General features: G+C 31.4%; 1 protein-coding gene across 1 annotated transcript in view; it reads right to left on the reverse strand.

Annotated features, from left to right (window-relative positions):
- The window catches only part of LOC108721081 (ALX homeobox protein 1), a 29,998-nt gene that overhangs the window by 6,450 nt on the left and 4,415 nt on the right, over positions 1 to 19,133 (reverse strand). Inside the window, exons 2-3 of the mRNA XM_018445422.1 lie at positions 8,211 to 8,345; positions 2,627 to 2,910 (exon numbers count right to left, since the gene is read on the reverse strand). Of these exons, the coding sequence (XP_018300924.1) occupies positions 2,627 to 2,910; positions 8,211 to 8,345 (419 nt within the window). The remainder of the gene's footprint in view (positions 1 to 2,626; positions 2,911 to 8,210; positions 8,346 to 19,133) is intronic.

Here is a 19,133-nt window from a genome sequence, read left to right on the forward strand (position 1 = left end):
GTTATTTACATAAATGTGAAAATGTTTGGAGTGCGTACTTTATTTTGTCCAGTACTGTATATATACATATATATAATCCCATTCCTTTTTCGATGCAAGCTTTTCTCAGCGATGGCATCGCGTGTAAGCTCATCGACGGCGATGCACGTTCGGCGATCAATGTATACGCTGATCGCGAACCCAACGACACGCGCTTATTCTCGCGCAGAAATAAGCTTACCCTGTTGAAAACAATTCTTGTAAGCTTTTTGTACCAGATCTTAAAAGAGTATGTGATCAATCAAGATTACTAAATGAACATATAAGAATCTTATATAATTTGTACATGAATCTCACCAGTAATCTTTAATGACCTAGGAATCTGAAATGAATCATACACGACGATTTATATCGCAATGAGAAGATCTTGCCTTAACCTTATAAGAAACTTTTAAAGAGTATTTTCTTTATAGGATCATCTAAGAATATGGTATTAATTATATATGATTCTGAAACGTTTCATGAAAGATTATGTGGTTATACCGAATAGGGGACCCCTACAGGGGGGAGGAGGGTGAGAGTCGTGCGCCCCTTTGCAGGGAGAGGGAGTGAGAGTCGAGGATGAAAGCCACCTAAAACCTGTTAGAGGTCTATCGTAACTTTGATAATGTATGTCACAGTCGCGACTTTCGAAGTCGTGACCTGATTGATCTCCAAGACTTCGAAAGTCGATTCGTGTGAAAGTCGTGCGCTCCTAAGCAGGGAGGAAGGTGGGGTGGGAGTCGCTTCGCGTGGAAAATTGTAAAATATATTTCAAAGCAGAAAATTTCTGTTTTATATAGTAGAAAAGAGACATCATTTTTTAAACTTCTTTCGTTAATAACTTTTTAATGAAGGACGAGCGACGACTAAAACCTGTTGGAGATTACTCAGGATAACGACCTTGGCAATATATATCAAAGTCAAGGTCATAGGAGGGGGTCTCCTATTCGGTATAATTACCTCGTACACGATGATTTATATCGCAATGAAAAGATATTGCCTTAATCTTATAAGAAACTCTTAAAAAATAATTTCTTTACGGGATCATCCAAGAATATGGTATTTAATTATGTATGATTCCTAAGTGTTACATGAAAGATTATGTGTCAGTCTTAAAAAACATATAGTTACGAAATAATTTATCTTTCAAGTTGGTGCAGGAATCTGGCATGAATCGTACACGACGATTTATATCACAATGAAAAGATTTTAATTACTTTAGCCTAATAAGATACTTTTAAGAAATAATTTCTTTACGTGATCTCTCCAAAATAATAAAGGTATCGATCATCCCAGTAAACGAAATGGAATTATTAAATGAACAGAAACTGTGGATTGAATACATGAAATGAAAAAGAATGAAGAAAAATTAAAAAATTTGTTAAAATACTGAAGATGACTGAACATATTACCACCGTCTTAATGAATTAATAAATTATAATTTCACTATAATAATTGACATAGGTTTTTATATTCCTTTCCCAAATTAAGTTTGATTTCGTCGAAAAGCCGTTATTCAATTTGTGTAAAAAGAATTAATTTTTAGCCAAAATAAATTTTTTTAAATCCCATTCAACTCCTTGCTTGTCTATTTTATTTACTGAGATACGAGCAATAAATCACAAAATTCCAATAGTATTCTTGTAATATTTTCATAATGACATTCCAGTTATATTCTTGCAAGATTCACGTAACCCGCGCGCAAGATTCATGTAACATGCTTATAAGATTCATGGGTGTAAGATTCATGCAAGGTTCTTGATTTACCTATAGGTATCGTATGCGATATATTCTTATACGATCTTGTATGTTCCTGTCCGAAATTCGTACGTGAAAATTTTCTTGGAAGATCACACAAGAATTTTTCTTGTAATAATTTGCAACAGGGTTATTATTATCTTAATCATAAAAATTGTTATTACCTTGTAAATGTTCAATGATTCCATTTTGCTCTAGCTTCTTGAAACAGACGAAGGAATAAGTTTGGATGCACCGCAATGTAATAAAAAACAATCTGATATTCAAAGAGTTCAATATCCATTGCAATTTCATCATTCTAATTTATAATTTAACGAAATTAGCATATTTAAAATATAGAAAGACATATTTAAAGTATAGAAAGAGATAGTGTGACAGAGGAGAAAGATGAGAACGAACATGTTTTTACAAACGTGTGAATGCGTCCGATCTGTATGCGCCCCGCTCGTAAAGCGTCTCGCGTCTAACCGTTAGCGCCGCTCCTGCCCGTCTCCTCTACGCGGCCTGTGATACGCTAACTATTTCTTCTTGTAATTTGAAAACTAAAGGCCGCAGCACAGAGTTTTGCATAACGTATAACGAATAACGCATAAGAGAATCAATCAATCTGAATCCTTCCTTTCCTTCCACTTCACGGAAAAGAAGAACTTTGATTGGTTGATGCTCTTATGCACTATGCGTTATGCGTTATGCAAAAGTCTATGTCACGGCCTTAAACTTCGGACAAAATTTTCATAAAAAAAAAATCTTAGAATTAGATCAGGAAACGTCTTTTCAGGGACACCTGGGCTGTTCTAGATCACCCTTATACTTATCAAAAATATGTTTCTGTATGCGAGACGCTTACCCAGGTGGCAGTGGAGGCAAGATTCGAAAATCTCTGCAGACTGATACGGGACTGCCAATCTCGGATAACTTATTAGTCGCATTCGGCGAGTCCGTAAGAGCTGATGAGGATGACGGAGAAGCGGAGGACGCGTCGCTGGTCCTCTCGAGACCATCGGAGGGTGGCCGGCCGAGCAGCAATGGCGTAGCGCTCCCTAAACCCAAGCATCGCATCCTCCACGCGTCCTGCAGCAATTGTAACCGAGCTTGCTTTCTCCACTTTGCCCGTCTGTTTTGAAACCATACCTGTGGAGAAACCGCTAACTTGATCATTGCCTTATATAAATTTTATTCTCTCCCTTTTCCGCAAGAAGAGAAAATGGCGAAGGACTGGGAACATAAATTATCGTTGCGTCTGAATAAAAACGATCTTGAACGTATACGTACGTACGTATCTTACGCTGTTTGTAGTTCGACTTTAAGATACGGATATTCAATTAATTCGAACTAATAATTCAGGTGCATAATAAAACAAATTTTAATTTTTCGAATATCAGCAGTTGTCAGAAAGGTTTGATTTTGTTTTATTTCTAAGTATTTAAAAAAAAATGTACGTACTTTCCGAAAGTGATTGAGAATTGAAATCTGTTTTCGATTTAAATAATATATTTTACATTAATTCCAACTCGTAATCATTTTATAATTCAATATCGCAATAAACAAATTGTGGAAATATTACACAATATGTTATTATAAATAATATAGCATCATGTATATACAATTATTTACTTAAAATTTTGTCACACTGAATGTATATTTCGTGTAATATTTCTACTACATCATAATTTAGAAATAATTGAAGAGATGGACGGAATAAAGACCTAATTATAAAATTTTGATTTAAAAAAAAAATTAAAATGACTTGCTACTTTTTTATTATACATAAGTGGGTACAGTATCAAATGAATTTATGTAATGTCTTTAAGAAGTTATATGTTACAATATTTCCCTATTACACAATCAATATTATATTAAAAAAAGCTAATCTCCGAAAAAAGGATCTAAATAGAATTGTGCTTTTATTCCGCTCATCCTCTCAATTATACATTTTTATGAACACATGTATAAATTAATTTGATATTCCCTTATGCAATTATATATTTTTGAATATACAGCTGAAACATTTTTCTTAATTCCTAAACAATTTCTTTCTATATTTAATTTTGCAAATATACCACTATGATTCACTGTTGTTGTTTTGCTAAAATATTTAAAATTACTTACGGAAACAGTTATCAATATTTTAAATATAAAAGATCAATGTATTTTTCCATCAATTTTTGTAAATAGGTTAACTCCGGTATATATACCGCACCTATCAAAAACTTAATTTATTAAGTATTATTTACTATGTTTAAAATAAACGAACTATATCAGTAAAAACTTTGTACTGTTTACTACTATGAAAAAAATATTAGAAATCCGAAATATATATTTATTTTTCATATTAAAAAATAAACTTTTTGAAACCCTTGCATTTTTTCCATATATCCCATAGGGGTGGGATATATGGCAAAAATGCAAGGGTTTCAAAACTCACAAGGGGAGAGGGGGTATGTACGGCTCATGAAAAATTTACAAATAATGCATATAAATAAGACGTAAAATGACACAATAACTTATAAAATGCGTTTATAAAGTTTTATTAAGGAATAAAAATGATAAATATATATATTGAAGAGAGAGTAATAAATAATACTTACACTCTTCCTACATATATTACAAGTGTTATGACAGGAGGTACATATTTCATTTAATGCGTTTATTGCATTTAGTGCACTGATTCAATCTGTGCACTTTATATGCTTTGGGCGTAAATCACGCCCGCTAACATGCCATATTCCAAACAGATGGGATATTTTACAAGACAACAAACTAAACAAAGAATACGAAAGTAAAGTACTTGTATTTTGCATAAAATATGCTTTACTATTCTTCTACACGTATGTAACACGAAATAACCACTAGGTCTTTACACGCCCTACAGTAATTATTTTATGTAGATTATAATTTATGATGGCGCTACTTATTACAGTGACAAATCGATTCAACTCACAATAATTTCATTAATATTAACAGTAAGAATTTAAATTATAACTCAATACTAATATAACATAAAGGCATGTAACAGAGTAAATTACTCTGCGAGAAAATTACTCCCACTCCTTCTATTTTTTCTGACTTCTGCGGCGTAAATTCCAGCGCGGCGTATTTGCCGGAGTTACCCTATATATAATATTTTGTATATAATATTATACGAGTATATAATAGGATTGGGTATTATGAGCACTGCAGATAATATGAGCACCCCTTATATTTCTGCAATGGTTGATACTAGTAGTGCCAATTACGGTAAAAAGATGCATTTGTCTTCGACATTCCAATATGTTGCGAAGTTTGAACTAAATTTATGTACTTCGGATATTTATCATTAAATAAGCAGGTACATACGTTATATTTTTATTTCTTTCGTTTTTTCCCCTAACCTCATAAGGTCCCCAATATGCATTGAGATAAAATATTTTGTTCTGTGTGTTATTATTTGTAAAGTAAACAATATTGTATATACTACCATTCTAACCTTACAAAATCCCAAGACCATTATTTATGATTTATTAGACATAGGAGTTTTTCAAATAGGTATGCATGGTCATTTGTTATGACTCATAATCCCGGGTGGAAATTACGACCTGGCGCTATATGGACCCCATTTAGTTTTCTACGAGTTAATGTAGGCGCTATATTAGAAGGCTAGCCTGGAACTATACTAGGTAATAATGACCAGTCCCACAAAAGGAAAAACTTTCTTGACTCTGGTTCGCGATGCGCTGTAGGTCCAATATTGGAAAATTGTCTAGATCCTGGTTCGCGAGATGGTGTCGCTGAAATTTGAGAAAACTGTCTAGGCCTTGATCACGAGGCAGTGTGTTGCCCCAAGATATTAAATCTATCTAGTCGCTATCTAGGAAGGGACAGGGTAATCTAGTTAGATTTAAAATAAATTTTAAACGCATAATGCGTCGTCTATAATTCACGGAGTAAGAAGTAAGAGTAAGAAATTGACCAATCACAGTCGATTGTGAGAAGAATACTGTCGTCTATATATCGACTGTGATTGGTCAATTTCTTATTCTCACTTCTTACTTCATATTATTGAATAACATGAGTTATATTAAAAAATGGTTATTATCACGGTAGAGAAGGGTATGCTCAATCAGTGGTAGACCACTGCGCATGTATCAAGCATATGTCACATTCGGTCAGCCTTCGGCTATATCCGGTTCGTGTCAATGGCTGCGTTCAGCAGAGAAAATTAATCAGTTGGCGTTTAGTGATTCTTTAATACGATTGGTTCTTGCCTTTAATTCTTCACTGGATCTAAGTGTAGGGACCAATTATATTGAAGAATCACTAAATTCACGCTAACTGATTAGTTTTCTTTAAAGTCACTAGATAGATAAAGTACCACAAACTTGCCTCCATCTTGACGCAAAACATGGTCATTTTCAAACTTGTGTATTTATATAAACGTAGTTTATTTGGGAAAATAAAGCCGTAAAATATGTAAGTCAATTTTTTAATTATAAATAGTTTGTTTATGAACCGAAAGAAATACTATACGAATGGTTAATTTGTGTATCTTTTAGTCAAATATAAAACAGCGTTCCGTAAAGAAATGATAAAGATCTCAATTTCAACAATTCTTGTCATAAACTCCACCTAACAGATACGGATTTTTGAATCTGTAAAAAAGAAGTAATTGTTATATAAAAATTATTAGGTTTTGTAAGTCGGTAAAATAAATGACTCTAGGATCCCCTTAACACACTCTGACGAGATTCGCAGATGAGGAGATTCGAAAGCATTAATCGAATTTACTCTCAGTGAATTACCTAGTTTCTCGCGCTTGGTCTCGTATTCGTTCAAATTCGCCCGGCCGTTTCATTAGCGTTCGTTTAATCGTTTTCACACAATGGTCTCTGCGCAATAGCCCCTATCGCAGCCAGATGTACGTAGAGCCTTTGTGATACGATCACGGATCGAGCCAGTTTTATTCGTATTTCTGATATCATTAATGAATCGAAACATCTGTGCTAACTTGACCCAACTAAAAGCCATTGCTCCGACTTCTGCACTTGAAATCGCAAGAAAATTAATTGCTCGAACAATCCGTATCGGTCACTGATTGATTGGATAATCTGTTCCCTACGAACTTTAAACAAAATTCTTCCCGAGCATGTATTTTTTGTGATTCATTTTACTAATTGAACAAAAAATTATTAATTAAAAGCAATCCAAATAGCAAGCTGACGTTATTTGTCGTTACTTTGATGTTAAAATATTTTGTTGTCAACTTGACATAATAGAGTTAGTTTGTGTTCTAAGAATAGAGACAAAGGATTATTTTTTCGTGAAAGAGATTCGAAACATATGATGTGTGTAACAAATTACAATTTTTTGTTTATCCGTCAATGAATAATTAAAATCAGTAAATGATACTATAATTAGACATACACGGGAAATTAATTTGCGCATATTATATATATAAAATAAGATAAATGAATTTTGATGAAAATTTGCTCATCTCTGATCTTCTTTCGTATAATTACACGGTAAATTGGAAGAAAATTTAATGATTAAATACTTCACGTTTCTGCGTATTTTAATTTGTTTCTATTGGTATTTTATTATAAATGATGACATTTTGCCGATGTCTGTATGATAATATATGAAATAATAGCGTGACAAATGAAAAATTAGGTACATCGCGATTACGAGCATTAGCGAGTTAATCCGAAACTCGGAAAGAGAGTGAATGAGAATAAACCGCGTGTATTTCCTGCAAACAGTGTATTTGAGCTTTAATTAGTGAACGGTTTTAAGGACTGAAGCAATCTATTGGAAGGCCGTATTTCGTAGACTTCGAGATTGTAAGTTTTCAATCTCTTATTGGGAAGATGAAGCTTTACTTTAGTTATTTTTCTGGATAAAAAGATTGTTTTTCTGTCAAGTAGAGAAAGTAAAAATGGTTTGATGTTCATCGCTTCTCGGCGCCATATTGGATCTCTCAAAACAGCACATTTCTTTCGAAAGTACATGCACATATGAATAATTTGAGACCTTGAACGCTGATTTTCATTGCGCTGATTTTTGGACACACAGGTGATCCGGTTGACATGGAACGTTCCTTATACACATATGCATATAATATTTATTAATTTATTAATATTTATTAATTACACTTAACCACACTTAACCTTCTATACACATAATCGTTAAACGCGCGATCTCTGCGATGACAGCCGCTCACGAAGTGAGTGCAGTGAATCAAAATCGACACGACATCCGCTCACGACACGAAGTTACGCACGCGATAAGATCGAGCTCTAGACAACCAATCCGCATCGCGGAAAAGAGGCAACAATGAATTCGACTATCAATGTAACCCAATTTTATTACAGGAGAAAATAAAGAAAAACAGAAAAGCCATTTGAAAAACTAAGTGAAATCAATGAAGCAACGAAATAATTGCAAAGAAGATTCACCTGAACACGTGCTTCCGAGAGCGATATCCGAAGTGCGACTTCCTCTCTGAGGAAAACATCGGGATAATGCGTTTTCTGGAAAAGAGATTCCAATTCTTGAAGCTGTTGAGGTGTGAACGTGGTCCGATTGCGTCTCTGCTTGAAAAAGTTCCATATCTGACTGTTACATATGTCACGAACTTCAAGATTTCGCTACATGTTTCATTAAATTATTTCACAATTTTAATCAAGAAATCATTTTTATGTTATTGTGCCTAGCATAAAGATGGCATACAATACCCTATTTTTATGCTATCGTATGTAGTGATATTATTAATGTACCTACAATATTCTAAGAAAAATCTAAAGATATTAAAATTAAGAAGTTATATAGGATAAGGTTGCCGAAATCATATCACTTTTCATTTAAAGGCTTGTAACTCAGAAATTATGAAAAAAATTTTTTTAAGCTTTTTTTTTACAGCATAACAAATTGCACCTTTTTTCCTTTTTTATGTAATTTTTTTATAATTTCTTTGCATTATTATAATGTTTTAAATAAGAATTTTTCCAGTATGATGAGATTTTGACAAAGAGGAAATCCGTTGCTTAAATCGCACCATACTGAAATTCCTTATTTAAATCATCATAATGGAAAAAAATTTTGATAATTATGCAAAATAGGGCCTTTTTCAAATTTCAATATTTTTCGGCTGCAATATTGATATCAATCTTTGTTATGATTCAAATAGTGATGAAAAATATATCTACACATGTACTTCTATTCGTATACTGACAATGAGTAATAATGTTAACATTCTAAAGTCATACGCTCCTAAGCAGGGGAGAGGGGGATGGGAGTAGCTTCGCGTGGAAGTTGTGCGCCTCTAAGCAGGGGGAGATAGGGCGGGAGTCGCTTCGCATGGAAGTCGTACGCCCCTAAGCAAGGGGGGGAGGTGGGGTAGGAGTCGCTTCGCGTGGAAGTCGTGCGCCCCTAAGCAGGGGGGAGGTGGGGTGGAAGTCGCTTCGCGCGGACAGTCGTGCGCCCCTATGCGCTACTAGGCATATGTAACATTTTGAAAGAAAAGTTTTGTTTCTTATTTTTCAACCTTCCTCGATTTATTATCACTTTTCAGTCATAACAAAGATTACTATAAACGTTCTAGCCGAAAAATGTCGAAATTCGGAAAAGGCCCTATTCTGCATAATTATCAAATTTTTAAATTACACAAGAAAAGGGAAAAATTATATTTTATAATGCTATTAAAAACTTCAGAATATATTTTTCATAATTTTTGAAACACATGATAATTTCAGCAAATAATTTGAATTTTTATGTGAAACAAAATAAACACTTCATTAGATTTATAATAGACATTTTTACATAATAATAAATAGAATAAAAATATAAAAAATATAAAAATATTTGGCAACGTGCAATTTAGGAGATTAGATTGTGGAACAATTTAGGATACTATTTCATGATTCGATTTAGGAAACTAGAGCATTTTCTAATCTTTATTAATTTTATCTGCAAACAAGAATGTAAAGTAAACTTCAATTCTATTAATTTAATTTTAATAGTATTCTAATCGTGAGAAATGATCAAGACTTAGGCTATTTAGCTTATATTTTTTGCAATTCTACAATAAAATACGTTGAAAAACAGCGGCTGATAAAAAATTTTTTATGTACGAATATATATAATTATACAAGGTATCCCGCGATACTTTTGCCAAACGCTTTTTGTAGATAGAGCAGACTAAACTAAATCGAAAAGTCCTCTACCATTTTATAATTTTTAAAATGGTTAACGAGATATTAATTACAAAAAATTGCTAAATATATATATATATTGTTCTTCAATAAGTTTTTACTTAAATACTATCAATTTTACAGAAAAACAGCAAGAGACAAAAATTTTATTTTCTTCTCATAGAGTTCTAAGAATTTTTTCAAAATTTTTGTTCAACTTTTTAGTACTGCATTTTCTTATTGGCAACTATTTTTACCAACATAAGAGAATACGGTATTAAAAAATTCTGAAAAAATCCTCAGAATTTTAGTTTAGTTATATCCTATTTCCTAACTAAAATGAGTGCCATTCGCTTGGAAAATTTGATATTTATTAAAAGAATGGGGTTAAAGTTTGCTATAACCGGTTCCGAAAATGGGTTTAAATGACATTTTTTTCATAAATTTTTTTACTTTATGGATTTTTTTATATACATATGAGTAATTGGAATACGTAAGTGGAATAGAAAGAAAAACTTGAGTCTCGATTCCAATGGTGGGTGTTGAACATTTTTTTATCTATTTCTCCTGAAGTTCGAATTACGTTTGGATATGGTATATAAATATATAAAGTTGTACGAATATACATACAAAAGTACATACTTTTTTTACTTATTATACGTTTTCAACAAATTAAAATTTGAAAAGTTAAAAATACTTTATTATAAGTTTTGCTATACTGGATAGGAAAATTATAAATACGATAAATTAGAACCCACCAATACAATCGAGACTCAAATTTTCCTTTCTATTCCACTTATGCAAGGGAGAGTTATCGAATTCGTACCACTCTTTATCTATTTTTTATTATATTTTCCATTTGGCACTGTTTTACGCAAATGAAGATTAGAAATTGTTCTGACTTCAGTCAAAGACCAAAGGTTGAAGTTTCGGGCGCTTATTATTGTATTTTTAACTTTTCGCCAATAACAAATTTGTTATAAGTCTTTTTGTAACATGCTGCAAAAGACACGATTTTTAAGCAATCAGTCGTCTAAATCATTCCTATAAGTCTTTTTTAAATCGTATTTTCTTTGAAAGTATTTAATTTAGGAATAAAAATAATTGAAAGTATGTATAAGATTAATAAAAGAAATCATTAACTAATACCAGGATTGTTAACGTTACATAAAAAAGTAACGAAGTTACTGGTTTCGTTACTTTTTTTCAGTAACAAATGAGTAACGTAGTTACTTTTCCTAGTAACAATAACGGTAACTAAGTCACAATTTTCAACGAGTAACGAGTAATGAAATTTTACGTTATTTTTCTCGTTATTCCCGTTTTGAACAACATTTTGAACAACAATTGTTATACAGGACCACAAAAAAAAAATTTTTGCAGAGCAACTCAAACCAGAGTAAGTGTTTCTTATAGATTTTAGGTCGTTGAATTCGAATTCGTAAGCCGTTTTGCTCCATCACGTCCAGTTTTTTAGTTAATTGAGAAAAATGAAGAAAAATCTGTGAAAATTAAAACATTAAGCAAAGAGTAAAACTAAATATTGATAAAACTAAATATTGATAAATGATATTACTTTTTTAAATCAAATATAAAAAATTATTTGATTTAAAGAAATTATGTTCAAATCAAAGAAATTACGTTCAAAAAATGCTCTTCAAAAAATTTTTTTTGTGGTCCTGTGTTATCAAAGAAAAATTTAAGATTCAGGGAAATAAATCCATCATAATTTAAAGTTAAAAAATATTCTGCTATTTCTAATGTAAATTGATGTGTATCAAAAGTATCAAAACCTAATAAAGAACTCATAAAATAAAAAATAAAATAAAGCTAATAAAATATAAAATAAAACATAACTATAAATTAAAAAACGATTTATTTTCTTACGTAGCTATATTTATATAAATATAATTATTTTTTGGAAAGTAACGAAAAAAGTAACGGTTTTTTTCGTTACTTTTAAGTAACGATAACGCGTTCCTTTTATAATCAGTAACGAGTAACGAGTAACGTATTACTTTTTACCGCAAGTAACGGTAACTGTAACGCATTAAAAACGTTAACAACCCTGACTAATATCTATTAATTAAATACCTAATTTTAATAATTTATTGAAGAAAATCAAGTGTATTCTAATTATTATATAACAATGAAAATACAAATGATGTCAAAATAAAGTTGGCTCAAATATATTTTTGCACATGATATTTATTTATATTGATATCAATTATTAGTTTTTTTATTATCAATTATTATCAGTCTTATCTTGTGACGGCACGATTTAGGAAACTTGATGGAATTTGTAAAAGTATCGATTTAATCTTTATAATGGTTGCAAATACAATGTAGATCCTATATATAGTAAATGTAAAATATTCTACAATAAATCTTCTTTTATAAAGACATAAAAATTTATAATAAAATTGGATGATCGCGTTGTTATCTCAGCTACATAAATTGATTAAAAATTAATAATAGATATACCTGATTTTTTAAAACGCCGCTAATAAAACACCATCCATAGAACAAGACATATTTTTGTCTTTATTACTCATTTCTCATTTATTTTATATTATTGTTACTAAATGTTGCCTATATTAAGTAATAATGTAATATAAAATATTGATGAAATACGATTTAGGCGACCAGTATGCATTCGGCAACTCTCCTTTATATTACACATATATGTAGAAAAACCTAAAAAGTAAAAAAATTACAAAAATGTCATTTTAATCCATTTTCCGCTTATAGTGGACGTTGACTAACAAATATCAAATTTTCCGAGTGAATGACACTCATTTTAGGAAGTAAGATGCTATATAACTTCTAATTGTTACTTTTTCAAAACTAAGACATCTGGGCAATTTTCCTTGTAAGACAAACAATGCGAAAATTATCTTTTTAATTATTTTTGATGTTTTCTCATACACATTATTATTGTTTTTGATATACTAAACAATATAATTTTACAATAGTATAAAATTTGAAATATGTAAAATTGATTACCGCTCGTATAATATGCACAATAAATAAATTGTATCTATATAGAAGTCACTAACAATTAGTCATCCTCAACTGTAAATTAACAACCCCAAAAAAATTATTTAAGAAACTACATGAAAAATAGTGATCGAATAAAACGAGTTATAAGGATCATCTCACCTTCATTTACAAAGGTTGAAAAACAATTTAATCATATTACACGTCATATTAATAAAAAAGAATAATAGTGTACAAATCAAAACAAATTCTTCGGTTGACGGCGAGAAAGGGTAGAGTCCATATAAATTAAAATAAAGAGAAAACACATTTCAGTCTATAGTAAAGATTGTAGAGAAAGCGGTTTTTGTATAATTTTTATCAAACGGTTGTGTATAAAAGAAGGTATGATCTAAAAATCTTATTTTTACCGTACACGTGAGAACAAAATCGATAAACTATAAGTCTATACCGGTTGGCATATGAGCATATACGTCATTACTTTACTATTTTGCTAAAGATTTTATGAAAACTATGCATGATATCTAAATATCATAATTATTCACGAGTTGTCTAATTTACTTATTTTACTTTCAGTCGTTTTTTCAGCAATATTAATAAGAAAACATTCTTTTCTTAAACAGATTGTATTAAAAATAGTGATATTTAGATATCATGCATAGTTTTTATAAAATTTTTAGCAAAATTGTAAAATAATAACGTACATGCTTATACGCCACCCCATGTGTATGCCCTAATCCATGCGTAACGTGGAGCATTCATTAGTTAACTTAAAATTGCTCTCATTTATATAAAAAGTACTGTTTGAACGCAATTTTGCCAGAGAAAAACGTTGCTTTTGACACATAAAATCACGCTGTGCAATCTGTGTTCGCGAATTCCGAAACATCCTGTATATTAGAATGGGCCGAAAAAAATTTTTTTTGAAAATCGATTAGCAATATCCCCCAAAAGTTAGCTATGGACCTCAATATGATTTGGGTATTTCATCGAAATCGATTAATATCTTCAGGTTGCCCCTCGACTTTGAAGTAAGTAAGTTTATGCATTTCTTGGATACATGTGTCAAAATTAAAAAAAAAAAATTTTAATTTCAATACAATTTGGTACTATCTGTTCTTTTTTGATCGCTGAACACGAATCCGAGGTCAGAAGTACACATTTCAAAATGGCGAATCCAATATGACAACATAAAATAATAATGCTTACCTCACATCTTCTACATCTAACCAAGCTAAGGGAAAATTAAATCAAATAATAAATAAATCATACCTGATTAAGCCTAATCAAACCAGAGTAAAATAGTACAATATATAAAATAATACACTCTTCAACAATATTATTGCATAAGTTTTATACCAAAATTTCGTATAAATTCAAATAAGAGTAACTCTGCGAAGAATGGTCGCATTTGAAAGTTTTTTTTTTTTTCATGACCCGATCGGTGTCGAAACGTTTGTACGGTTATTAAATATTTTACGTTATAATTGGTTCGTAGCCCTTCTTTTATTTATTGATTTTTTTTTTCATTTCCAAGGGTAGTCTGTACTGTATGAAGTTTTCAATGGATTTTGAATCTATCCTTACCTCTACTTGGCATCTTTTGAAAAATAAGGACGTGTTTTTCTTTTACGAAATTTACATAGTTTGACGCACCCTACGGGGTGCAGTAAATTTTTTTCGTAAATGTCATGATAACGATCGTAAAGTATGGATTTTTCTCTTACAAATTAAGAAAAAATTAATTTATGTATGATTTTTTTTCGAGGAGATACAGTGTATCAAACTTACCTATGCATTTTATTCAATTACCGTCAACATTATAGCATTACCCGATGCGTATCACGGGGAGGCTGCTGGTGCAATCTTGCGCGCGCGCGCGCGCGCGTATGTATATGTGTGGGTGAGAGTTGGGAAGGGGTGGAGATATGTGGGGATATATTATGCTCTTTAAAATTGTGCATTTCCGTCACGTCTTCGGATGACTTCTTGTAAAAGAGCATATATATTGATGCAAGCTCTAATTGATGCCTGAGGAATTTACGACTGTATTCGAAGCAATGCTGCTTCCAGTTGCTGCAGATTTATTGGCGGTTCCTCTAATCTTTGTAGTCTTCTTCCCATCATATCTCATACATATTCAATGGGATTCAAATCCGCGCTCATTGGTGGATGTGGTAGCATCTCGATGTTGTTTTCTTCGAGGAAGTTAATTGCAATTTTCTCTCTCTCTCTCTCTCTCTCTCTCTCTCTCTCTCTCTAGCGGCATGTGGGCGAGCGTTGTCTTACATCAGGATAAAACATCGAATATGGGAAATTTCTCAGGCTTTAATTAGAGCTTGCATCAATATGCGTGCACTTTTACAAGAGGTCATCAGAAGACGAAGCGGAAACGCACAATTTTAAAGAGCAAATATATCCCCACATACCTCCACCCCGCGCGCAAAATCGGACCAGCAACCTCCCCATGATACGCATCGGGTAATGCTAATGCTAGCAATAACTGAATAAAATGCATAGGTAAGTTTGATACACTGTATCTCCTCGAAAAAAAATCGTACAAAGCTTACTTTTTTTTTTAATTTGTAAAAGAAAAGTCCATACTTTACGATGGTTGTCATGACATATACGAAAAAAATTTACTTCACTTCGTAGAGTGCGTCAAACTATGCAATTTTCTTAAAAAAAGATGCGTCCTTATTTTTGAAAAGATGCCAGGTAGGAGTAAGGACAGATTCAAAATCCATTGAAAGCTTCATAAAGCACAGACTTTATCCTTGAAAATGAAAAAAATAATTTTCAAATGCGACCATTCTTCGCGGAGTTATGCTTATTTGAATTTATGCGAAATTTTGATATAAATTTACCTATGCGATAATTTTGTTGACAAGTGTACTTCAGTTTTAAATAAACCCAACATTGGCAATAGGAAAATTTGAAAACAAATTACAATTACATTTATTAACATTCGTTTGTATGTACAATTGCATATTTACTAAATGATTTAATTAAATGTACAGTTGTACATAGAAACAAATGTTAATAAATGTAATTGTAATTTGTATTCTCAAATTTTCCTGTTGCCAATATTGGGTTTATTTAAATCTGAAATATTATTTTATGTATTATACTATTTTATGCTGGTTTGATTAGGCTCAATCAAGTATGATTTATTTATTATTTGATTTAGTTTTCCCTTAGCTTGATTAGATGTAGGAGATGTGAGGTAAGAATTATTATTTTATGTCATTATATTAGATCCGCCATTTTGAAATGTGTACTTCTGACCTCGGATTCATGTTCAGCAATCAAAAAAAGAACAGATAGTACCAAATTATATTAAAATTTAAATATTTTTTCGAATTTTGACACATGTATCCAAGAAATGCACAAACTTACTAATTTCAAAGTTGAGGGGCAACCTGAAGATATTAATCGATTTCGATGAAATTTTATCCATATCATATTGAGGTCCATAGCTAACTTTTGAGAGGTATTGCTAATCGATTTAAAAAAACTTTTTTCGGCCCACCCTAATATATACAGTAAAACATATTTATGTAAAAGTGAATTTTTAGTACAAAAATGAAAATAAGAGGAATAATCTCCAATGGCCTTGATCTTGACAAATGTTATCCAGGTTATGATCGTGAACAACATTCAAGAAGTTTTAACCGTCGATCGGACAACTTATGTAATGCTAATGCCGACTGTACTGTAACTTTCGGGCCTTATAACTCGAAAGATACTTAATGAAAAAATATTTTATTATAGTGTTTTGAAAAGCTCTCATACAAGAAAATGTAATAAAAAATGGGACATTCCATTTAAAAAATTCAAAATAGCCTTGCTCTCACTTTGACAACGCTACCCAAGATCAAACAAATGGTACCATCTTATGCTCTCCTCAAAGTCATAAAACTTTTGTCTGAACATATTAGTCATTTGACACACACTTTCAGAGATAATAGCTTGTAACACTTTACATGGGCCACCCTGTATATATATACATATATGGACATACAGGGTGTCTCTGCATATAGTGCCAAAACTGTTACAGCGATTTTAGCACATGAAAACAAATCGAAAATGTCTAATAAACATACTTAAAAAAAACCTCTTTAAAAAAAAGAAAAATATACGTGCATAAGAAAGGTATCGAATATTACATTCATTTTAATTATAAACGGATCTGAAATAAATGTAATTAGCCAAGTATTTTATATTATGCGGAACACATAAGATTCACTATAATCCAGTTGACCATTTTAGTCACTTTCAAATTCTCTGCTTTAAAAACGTGCCGAGGTATCGAAAATTATCGACTCGGAAACAATCAGACAGTCCATAATAACCTATCTAGGAATATCTAGGGATAAACGGAATAATTCCGATCGAAATCCATTCCGAACATTTCTATAATAAGTCTTTACAATTCCATTTATAAATACAATTTCGGACAAATTTAATAATATAGCGTCAACAAATAATTTTAAAGTTTCATACAAACACTCTAAATCGGTTCATAAAATCAGGTAAAGGTAAACTGGAGAAAATGGATCAATGCGATGTGGTTTACAAAATAAGCTGCCTTGATTGTAACGCTTCTTATGTTGGACAAACGAAAAGAAAAGCTAAAACGAGAATTAAAGAACATAGGTTGAATATGAAAAGATCTAAAGATGCGCTCACAGTATTATCTCAATATCAGATTGATCACGATCATAAAATAAATTGGGACAACATTCAAGTACTAGCTATAGAACCGGTTTTCCAAAAAAGAATGACGTCGGAAATGATTTTCATAAAAAAACAAATTAATGGTATAAATAAGCAAAGCAATACGGAAAAATTACCAGAGTCTTACTTTCCGTTACTTAACATAACTTCCCCTTCTTAACAACAATTTTACCCTTTCCTTTATATTGAATTGGGTATTTAAAGCAGTGTATCATGACGAGGATTAGGTAGTACGCAAAGAATTTCGCCACTGTAACATGTCATCCACTAATGATACCAATCTTCACAAATCTATATATATATATACTGGAACACAGGTATTGAATTTATAAAAGATAATTGAGAATATATAACGACTAACTATCATGTAACGACTATTATCATTAGAATCTGGAAATTATGTGATCGAGTACATCATATCGGTAACATTGTGGAACATGAAATTATAGATACATTGAAAATACACACCGAAAGAAAGTAAAATAAGAAATCTAACGAGCTTATTGACATAGACATGTAACGAAGAAAGAACTCAATTTTTATTTGTATACTATACAATTCTGCATAATTTATAATTTATATTTATATACTGATGATGGCCCAATAGAAGGCCGAAACGTCTATTCTACATATTTATTAATTTAATGTAATTTTATGTATTGACTTTGAAAGAAGTTTCGCTGTACGACATCAAGCGTTCGTGGTATATGCCTTTTATTTTCCTTTTGTCTATAATAAGTGCCCTGGAGTCCCGAAATGGATCATTTCAAATTTTCAGATTGTTTCAGTCGTACGTATGACACGTGAAACATTTTGTCCATTAAGCTGCTTTTAACAATACCTTCATTCAAATAATATTACATTAAAATTAGCAATATAAGTGAACATTAATGCACATACATATGTAATAATCTTTAAAAAGGGGAAAATATACGCCAAGTGCATAAAAAGGGTATCGAATGTTATATTTCTTTAATAAAAGAAAAATACGAAATAAATCCAATTAATCCAAGTATTTCAAAACGCAAAACATATAAGATAGAGTGCTTTTAAAGCAGAGAATTTATTTTTAAAGCAGAGAATTTGTGTTTCTAAAACAGAATTGTTTAACTATCAATATGACAGATTTCCTAACCTGAATATCTGTTAACTTTAACAATTAATATCTTGGTTCGCGAGGCAGAGCGACACTTTTTTTGCCAGATTCGTTCATTTCGTGCAAAAACGCGTCGAATAAGTCTAATTTTACTGATCTTTTAAGTGCTGTAGCTAAACTGTCTAATTATATCCCGATCAAAAATGCGACATTCCGACTGTGATTCCGTTAAGGCGTTGTCTATAATATGCGAAATAAGCTTGGTTTAAGAAGTAAGAGTAAGAAATTGACCAATCACAGTCGATTATTCTTTTCACAATCGACTGTGATTGGTCAATTTCTTACTCTTACTT

Source organism: Mycetomoellerius zeteki, unplaced genomic scaffold, assembly GCF_001594055.1.
Source record: "Mycetomoellerius zeteki isolate Tzet28-1 unplaced genomic scaffold, Tzet1.0 scaffold104, whole genome shotgun sequence".
In the NCBI taxonomy this organism is placed as follows: Eukaryota; Metazoa; Arthropoda; class Insecta; order Hymenoptera; family Formicidae; genus Mycetomoellerius; species Mycetomoellerius zeteki.